At 40.3% G+C, this 9,208-nt stretch overlaps 1 protein-coding gene across 1 annotated transcript in view; it reads right to left on the minus strand.

The window, feature by feature from the left end:
* Nucleotides 1-9,208, minus strand: part of slc12a8 (solute carrier family 12 member 8) — a 17,675-nt gene that overhangs the window by 4,444 nt on the left and 4,023 nt on the right. Inside the window, 5 exon segments of the mRNA XM_020607637.1 lie at nt 1,404-1,550; nt 2,966-3,053; nt 3,588-3,675; nt 3,821-3,934; nt 9,071-9,208. The exon segment at nt 9,071-9,208 is cut by the window's right edge and continues 21 nt beyond it. Coding sequence (XP_020463293.1) covers nt 1,404-1,550; nt 2,966-3,053; nt 3,588-3,675; nt 3,821-3,934; nt 9,071-9,208 — 575 coding nt within the window.

Consider the following 9,208-nt stretch of genomic DNA (forward strand, 5'->3'; position numbering starts at 1 on the left):
GTTTGTACAGTCAACGGCAGACACTGCTATTTTTTTGAACACACCCCTTTCAACTAATTGCCCAATTGCACAGCCTTAAGAGTGTGCATATCATGAATGCTGGGTCTTGTTTGCTTTCTGAGAATCTACTGCACCTACTGGTAACTTGTTTGCCATGTAGCAATAAAAAATATACTAAAAACCTGGATTATTCTGGTTAGTCACATTGTACTGCTATTATTTTGAACAATACTGTACATCAGTTCATATTTTCTCTTGAAGGCAAACATTTTTTGCACATAAAATGTAAATACATAAATATGTTAAAGGCTATAGCCAATCAGCTCTTTGAAAGGTCATATTTCATTTCATCACCTCAAAATCTATAAAAAATAGCACACTTCAATTTGTAAGCAGATAACCTTTTGAAATTATAGATCAGTGAGGACCAAAACAATGTCTCAAAAATAATCCCTTTCTCAAAATGGAAAAATTGTTTTCACATGGTTTGGTAAGCTTGTTTTGACGTCCCAGGTTTTGTGTCACACAGTTTAAGGAGCACTGCTGTGTGCCTGGCGTGCCTCCAGAGCACACAGCCGAGCAGAGCCCTGCCCGTCGCCCTTCCTGCATTTGTTCTGAAGCTTTGATTTGGGCCAAGATGTCTAGGGCCTCATTCCAGCCTGCTGAGAGAGGTCAGTGACTGCTGCCATCCATGAGGAACACTGGGGTGAACGAGGTCAGGACGCCAATGTGATTTGTGTCTGCCTACTCACTGATATGGAGTGGAGTCCACACTCTATAATTAGGCACTTGTCACTGTTTCCTGCTGCGGCACCCCACCACACCACCCCACCAATCGTATTACTATTATAAACTATGCACAACACATGCTAATATGATTTACCTAAAAAAAGGCATTATATAATTACTTAAAAATGCAGATCATGTTTTTTTCTGAATTGGATAAATGCAAAATTGTCCTGAATGACGGCCTGCATACAAATTCTATGATGTTCATACTTTGTGCAAATAGCAATAAACTTGAAAATCATCTGTTTACCTGCTTCTGAGTGGGGCAGACTTTTGTGGATACAATTAACTAAGCTAAGCTTGACTAGTCTCACTATCTACGCTAACTGCACGCAAAGACATTAAATAAAGCATCTGGCACTGGGGACATGGGAGAAATAGTGTTTACAGCAGTTAAATGTCTAAAAGTAATGAATTCAGTGGCACCTCTCAGTGCGTTCACCTGGTTCTGCTTATGTGACAACTGATACTGAGTTAACATGCATATAAGTAAACACACAACCCCACTAAACAATCTGCATTTAAATCACAGTGACCCAAGCTAATCTTTTTCAGCATGCTGTCCATGTCATTCCAGACATGCCCCCACAGGCCCCATCTATCCATCCACCCACCCCTCTTCCCAGGAAGGCCAGAGCAGGGATGACCCTCTCTTGGGCGATGCACTGGAGGATCCTGGGTGCTCCATACAGGCCTCCCATGCAGGAAGCCAGGGAGGAGATGTAGAGGCCCAGCAGAAATAGGAAACCCACCAAGGAGACCTGGAGGCAGAAGGAAAACAAACAGAGGGTGGAAGAGGATGGGGTGGGGTTCAGAGCTCACAACAGCTACACCCATTGCAGTTCCGCTGCAGTCAGTCCCTTATGAAAACAATGAGACCCAGCCACTGACGGAGCAGTCAAGGAATGTGAAAAGATTCAGTGATTGGTTAAAAGGTAGGGTTATAATGAGTATATAACAATTATAGTGAATCATATGGTGACAGCTGCTCAGTAACTTAATTTGAATGAACTGAAACACAAACTGACAATGGGCAGATAACTTGGCTGCATCAGCCTGATCTGGTGAGCCCAATAAGCCTAATTTTTACAGCACAGTTTAGGTGTTGTTGCATGTGCATGGATCTAACCTTAGCATATCTCTGCACAAACTAAACCTGCCATGCACAGTCTTCTTAACAGGAGTTTTTGAAAAGGAGCCAAATCCAGGCTCAATGTGGCCGAGTACAAATGTCAAGCCTCCATTCAACAGACATGGAACATACAGTGTGTTAGACTATTGCAGCATTATCTGTATAACTGTCAAGTCTTCAGCAGACCACCATCAAACTATAAAAAATACAAAAGTAGAAAAAAATTAAAATATTAAAATTAAAAGTATTTGTTACCAATTAGCAATTTCATTTTTATTTTTAGTAGACATTAGAACGTGTAAGTTATAGTCAAGAAGCCACATCTGCTAGTCATCTTCATAGAAATTGAACTAAAGTGGCAAATGGAGACTAGAGAATTTGAAGCTTTACTATCCCATTTTACAAATATTGATACAGTTTATAAGCTCTCTATAATCGGTACATGCACTTCCTGACACATCCGAGCCCTTAATCTGGCCACTTTATCAATGACAAATCTGAATACATTAAACTGACTGAGGACAGACCATCTATTGCATACACCATCACTAATACTTCCTCATGTTATTGCAACTTAATGCTGCAATTTGTTTGCGTGGTTGATTTAAAGTGTTTGTGCTTTTTTAAAATTAGTTACCAGTCATTTTATTAAGTGTGTACTACACTCAATTAAATACAGCACTACCTAGGTAAGAACTAAAAGATAGATTTTTGCATACAGTAGCTATAAAAAGTATATTTTAGGAGAAAAGTTCAAGAAAATCATAAAACATTTAGCTAATAATGGTCTTTGTGCATAAGGAGTAAAACAACAAGTATTTCCATCTACTTGAACCTGAGGATAATGTAAATTATGGGTATTTCCAGCAGTCTAAAAAAAAAAGCATCCTAATGGCTCTCCATCTCAAACATTTAAAAAGCCTGAACCTGGTCTAACCACACCGCATCAACAAAGTGTGCTATCACGGGGAAATCCCCTCACTGCAGCTCATCTGCTGGAGGGCCTGTCTCACAGGGTGCGATGGAAACAGAAAGGGGAGTTACCTTTTCTGCTATCATGAAGTCATAGAGCAGAGATTCTCTGGTGCAGATGGCCCCCAGAAGGAAGACAAAGACCAGATACAGGAACCACCTATGGGTCAGCAACAGTACACCACGCAGAATTATTAACAACTGCTCCTTCCTCACTATTAATAGAAAAAAAAAAGTCATGACAACTCCACAAGTATGATAAGGCAATTATAGGACTGTGGACTTGCTTGTTTCCTCCATACAAAGAAAAAGTTTCGCTTTTGAAAGATGCCACAAAGTAAACTGAGAGCACCACAAAAGTCAAATCAAAACATTTGGAAAGTACCCTTCTGGATGAATGAGAGAAGAGGAAACTCCAGGGCGTTATATTTGAAATCTCCCTTGTAGTAAAGAGATTAAAGAAATGTTTAAGTTTATTGTAAGATCAGACAAGTCAGACGTTGTAGTTGTCATTTCTTATTGTTACATTATTACATATACCTGAACTGTACACCTTTATTGTGGTTGGTGATTACATATCCTGAACTGTACACCTTTATTGTGGTTGGAGTCTTATGTTGTTGATTGTGTTTCACTGTGGTGTTTTTGTATTTTACAGTACAGTCATGTATATGCATTTGGGGTGTTGTCGTACGAGGTGAAGACAGCCGCCAACGTTCCCACAGGGATGTTGTGTTCAGGCCGCTGCAGATCGGAGCCCATGTTGAAGCCTGCCATTACCCCTACACACATACACAAGCAGACATTAACTACTAAACATGTACACAGCATGCTATAAAACACTAAATGTTTTTTTACACTGCTTATGTGTATTCCATACAGGGAAGGATTCCATACAATTAAAGGAGATGATGGGGATCTACTCACCTGTAGCAGTAGGGAAGAAGACGCCAAAGACTGTGAAGAATGTTTCTCCTGGGCTGTAATCTGGCATTGTGTTGCGGCCGAGCAGCTCGGCTGAATAACCAACAAAACCATGTTCTGAAAGAAGAGGTAACAAAGCACATCAGTGCTGAACTGTGTGGCTGTATGATGTCCATGTGCTTTAATTTTCATTTTGAAAATCAAACAAATGGGCCTTTATCTGATTTTGCCTGATACTGTATATTTATAAACTGAAATCTGGAATTACAGGAGCTACTACGTGCATGAGTCTGTCTGAGGGTATTGCTACACACACACACAAGGTGCACAGCAGAACAGAAGTGTGCATAAACTCCTTCCCACAGGTTGTTCAGAGGTGTGGCTGTGTTTATTCATGCTTTAGAACAGGGGTTTGCATAAAAAAAAAAAAAAAAGATTCCTACACTGCAACTACACTATTGAATACATGGTCAGGGATCACCTGCAATGGACCACCAGTGCACCACGAACTGCTGGTTGAAAACCCATGCTTTATTACTTAGCCAACAGGAAACAATCACAAAATAAAGTTTAAATTCTGTGATTCACTTTGTTTCTGTTGATTTTGGAGGATCAAATCTGAGACTGGTGAAAAACTCCCACGCTGACTGGGCAGTGTAAAAGGGGCTTTAGATTGTAACATCTCATGTCACTGCCACAAATTTTCAGTAGACCCCTAAAGGATGCTAGTGGCTGAAACAATATTCCAATTTTAAATACTTATATGCCCCAGAACTAAAACAAATGATCCAATTTGCATCTACACACTCGGCGATATAAACCCCCAAAAGAGAAAACAAATTGTACAATGCATACTAATGGTCCTAGCAAAAGAAATCAATTCGTTGACAACAACAGCTTATGATGCGCTTTAAGAATAAGTGATCTAAAAACAGGACAGGTCAGTTGAGTCTAAATCACTGTGAGGGAAGATTATTGTGCATAGGTGGGGGGCATTTAAAGCACACAATCTGAAGGGCTTGCCTATGTTACAACACGAGACATTTCCCCCTTGGTTATCTTGTGATGGGAAAGAATGCGTTCTCCCAGATTAATGGCGTATTTGTCCAAAAGGAAGTCACCACCCTTTTCAGAAGCTGAGCAGCTTCCAAGTTTGAGAGAAAGAATGAGGGCGAGCATGCTCAATTTTTCTTTTGTCTTAGATAAAAGCAACAACCAAAGAGGCTGGACACACTTATTCCAAATGCACACACCATCCAGGAGAGAAATTTAAGGGGGCTGTAAAACCAATATCAAATGGAAGTAGGAGGCCAAACTCTGGTCCGCTTTGTGACCCGGTGAGGCCGCCCTCTGTCCAAACAATCAGAATGTAGCATATCCAGGGCAGTCAGTGTCCATGTACAGTATGCACCATGGACTCCCCACCCACATTATAACATCATACTCCAACATCCACCCATGCCTAACTCTCCGAGTATTCAGCTGAGGGCGTTCACATACTGTATTTACAGAACACAAAATAAATGTTTAGATATCCTGACTGTTTCAGCACTCTATCTGAAGAAGTGTGAACTAAAACTACAAACAAATATGTTTTTTCCAGAGAAGCTGAATTTTTTTCTTCTCCTGTGGAAACTTAGATCCCTCATATCAAGCTCCTGTATGAGACTTGGCCTGCTTAACTTTTCTGGGAGGCCCAAAGCAAAGGTTTGCTGTTGTCTGCAAGTACAACCCCAAAACAGACAGTATGTACAATCCAAATTAAAACTGCAAACAGTGATTTGTAAATCACCTGTGTCCTGTATTACATTGAAAACAACACAGCAGCACATTATTTGATGCGATACCTCATGACATCAAATAATGTCCTGAGTGTTCAAAATAAACACTCACTTTAATTCTGATGCCTGCAACACATTCCAAAAATGTTGGGACAGTAAAACATTTACCACAGTGCAATGTTGCCGTTCCTTTTTACAACACTTAAAGTATGTTTAGGGCCTGAGGACACCAAGTGATTAACTGTGTCGAGTGTAAGTTGGCAAACAAGTCTTAAGATGCACAGCAGTCCAGGTTTCACATTGTCTTGTTGGCCCATCTTTGCTCCTAAAGGGCTCGGCCTTTCCTGGATGCCACTTTTGTACCAAGTCATGATTGCAATCACCTGTTGACATCGCCTGTTTCAAATGGAATCATCATTTCATTGTTTTACCTCACTACTGGCCCTGAAATGTAACATCCCAACTTTCTTTGGAATGTGTCGCAGCATCAGAATTGAAGTGTTTATTTTGAACAAACAATAAAACTGATTAGGTGTCACTTCAGATAACGTGCTGCTGTGTTGTTTTCAATGTAATGCAGGACACAGATGATTTACACATCACAATTTTCAGTATTAATTTTGCTTTTACATACCGTCCCAACTTTTTTTGATTCTGGGTTGTACAGCGTACACAGACTTTAGATGGCAGGTTTATTATCATTTGCACAAAGACCTGCAAAACCAAGAACAAACTGGATGACCCACAGGATGAACTGTAATAATTCTGGCAAACCCCTTAAACCTCCTTTTGTCATGTGCTATTATCAGGTCAAATTTTCAATTGGTTTAATGACCAAAGACCAGTTTATAACCTGCCCAACTGACATTCCCATGAGCCTTAGCTGGACTTTGTGGCTGATGCTAATTAGTTAATGTTAGCATGTTAACATGGAGAAATATTATAAATGCTAAAAATCAACCATTGTCACTCTGAGCATGTTGGGATGCTGACATTAGGATTTAACCTTCTCTCTTGTCATTTTCCAGAAATGTTGGGCGAGTTTGGTTAACACCCTAAACTCAAGGAGCACATTGTGGCTTCCTGTTGTGATGGGAATAGGCTTCAACTACAGGGACAAAGTGAGGCGTGTCAGACTGTATTTCATATAAGCACCGCTATCCGCAGGGATTGCAGTCAAAATGTTTGGTTGCAGTGTTAGTGACCAAACTCAATCATTTACTACACTCAAAGACGACAGGTAAGAAAACAAATCTTCTGCCATCAGAAAAGATAAAGCAGCATTTTGAGCCGTCTTACTGTACATGTTGCAGCCATGCAGCTTTTCCCAGCTCCATCTGTCACAGTTCTGCTGGAAGAGCTCGTTATATTAGATCACTTAATAGATCCTTGTGGCCAGGGAAAAGTGCAAAACTGAATCATTTCCTGAGAATTTCCGGGAAAGAACCATATAATTTGGGACTAATTATAGGTAAAAATACAGAGTGATGCATTAGTACACTTCTAGTTATTTCTAAATGCCAAGCCATCACAAACCTGAGGCTTTTATTCAAAGGACAGAAGGTGAATTACACATAGAAAGTGTGCAATTCATCTAAAAACAACCACACAGTTCAGCATAAGTTAAGATAAACATTTAAAATAGTAAATGCATTAATAGCAAATAATAAATGGGGTTTAAATTTCATAAATATTCATCTGGAAGCCAGTAATAAACTCAACACAACTGGACTAATGCAAGATAATCAGCTTCGGAACTTTGTGTTTCTATGAATACCAAACTCCATGGTTCTTTACAGAAAACTCTCAGAAAATTACTTGAAAACAGTTGATCTATAAAATAAACTCATCATTCACCTCTACACTGACCCTTTTTAGATCACAAAGGAGGTACAAAATACTGACAAGCTAATGTCTAGTTTTGTATTACAAGGTCAGTATGTGTATACTGACAACTGACAATATCATTTAGGCTTTGACAATGAATCAGACATGCCTGTGGTAATGATGACATGTTATCAAACTATGACCACATGATATCAGTGATGGCTCTTTTTCCTTTGGGATGTTCCTCTGTGTTCATCAACTGCGGGCTAATCTGGGCTGTTTCAGCAAACTAGGGGACCCACTGGTTCTCTGCCAAACTGTACTGTAAAGAAGACTGGAGGTTGGGAGGGGTGGGGGCCTGGTTTTAGTGTCACGGGGGTAGCCTGGAGTAGTAAAACTAAATCTTACCCAGCACTGAGCAGACTGCCTCATATCCTTGTAGTTTACTTGGCAAAAGCAAGGCTATACATGAAGGTATATGTATGTTTCTTTTGTATGTGCACAACATGTTATGTTTTTTTTATGTAATGTACAGTGAGTGTTCGCTTGTCACAAAAAGATTGGCTTGACTTCTGGAAACACTATTTTGTTTCTACTGGACAGGACGCTGATAATCAGGGAGAACAGGAAATGTGGGGAGGGACTTCCTGAAGGCCAGCAAGAGAATAAAAGGCAACATTTCCTCACCGCAAACAGGGAAAAAAAAACTAAAATCGTCTGCTACACATACAGTATATCAGGCTCATGTAGAAGTGAACTGTACAAATCTATTCTCAGTAGGATGAAAAGTGATACTGCAGCGACACCTACTGGTCAAAGCGGGTAACAGATATTCACAGGAAATGCCACCTTTTGGAAGCAGCTAAACTTTCAGACCCTCTCCCACCTGCATATGTTTGATCACGTTTTTATTGACTGCTAACAATACCATGGAAGCTTGTAACAAAAGAACCAAGGTGAGTTTTATTGTCAGACTATTATCTAGAATGTGAAGTACATCCACTATTTCTTTTCACAAATTACTCCTGAGTTCCTGATGTGACATAGTTTCATTTTGTCTGATGCCTACCCCCATCAAAACAAAGCACTTTTCTAACATTAACTGAGAGCTCAAGAGAAAGATATGCTTTTTGTACCTGTCAAGGATCTGTCTGTTTGGTTATTCATCTAGAACTAGATAATGAGCGAATGAGAGGCAAACATCTGGAGACTGGATGATGAATGACAGTTCAACAAAAACAACAGGACGGGGACTGTGACACCATCGTGGTCGATTGGTAACTTTCGCTTTTGCGAACACAGGCTGAAACCCCATCTCTTCCAGCTCCACCTCGACCCCTGACCTCCAGCTGTCCACCCAGCTCTCACACACACATACTGCAAACACCATTAGCTATGGGCATTACTGTGTTATGATGGAGCCGTATGAGCGGCTGCTACTCTACATGTCTACACTGAATACATGTAATCTAGCTAAATATAATTCTTAAAAAAGCTTTCTTTTTTTTTATTTTTACTTTAAAATACATACAGTAAAGAGAATATCAGAACACACCGAAAACTGCCACAAAGCATCAGTACTGATTTAACCCTTCCCACAATCCCAGGTACCCTCTCCCTTTTCCATTTCCTAGCCAAGCGCTACCTGGGTCAAGGTGCGTGAAGGTGCCAATGACAAAGTCTAGCGTGGAGACAGCCAACACAGCTAGCAGCAGCAGCTGAAGTCTAATGATCCACTTGACTCCGGCCAGATTGATACCAAGCAGAGCCAGCAGCACCGCCG

The sequence above is a fragment of the Monopterus albus genome, unplaced genomic scaffold (assembly GCF_001952655.1).
Source record: "Monopterus albus unplaced genomic scaffold, M_albus_1.0 scaffold88.1, whole genome shotgun sequence".
Classification (NCBI taxonomy): domain Eukaryota; kingdom Metazoa; phylum Chordata; class Actinopteri; order Synbranchiformes; family Synbranchidae; genus Monopterus; species Monopterus albus.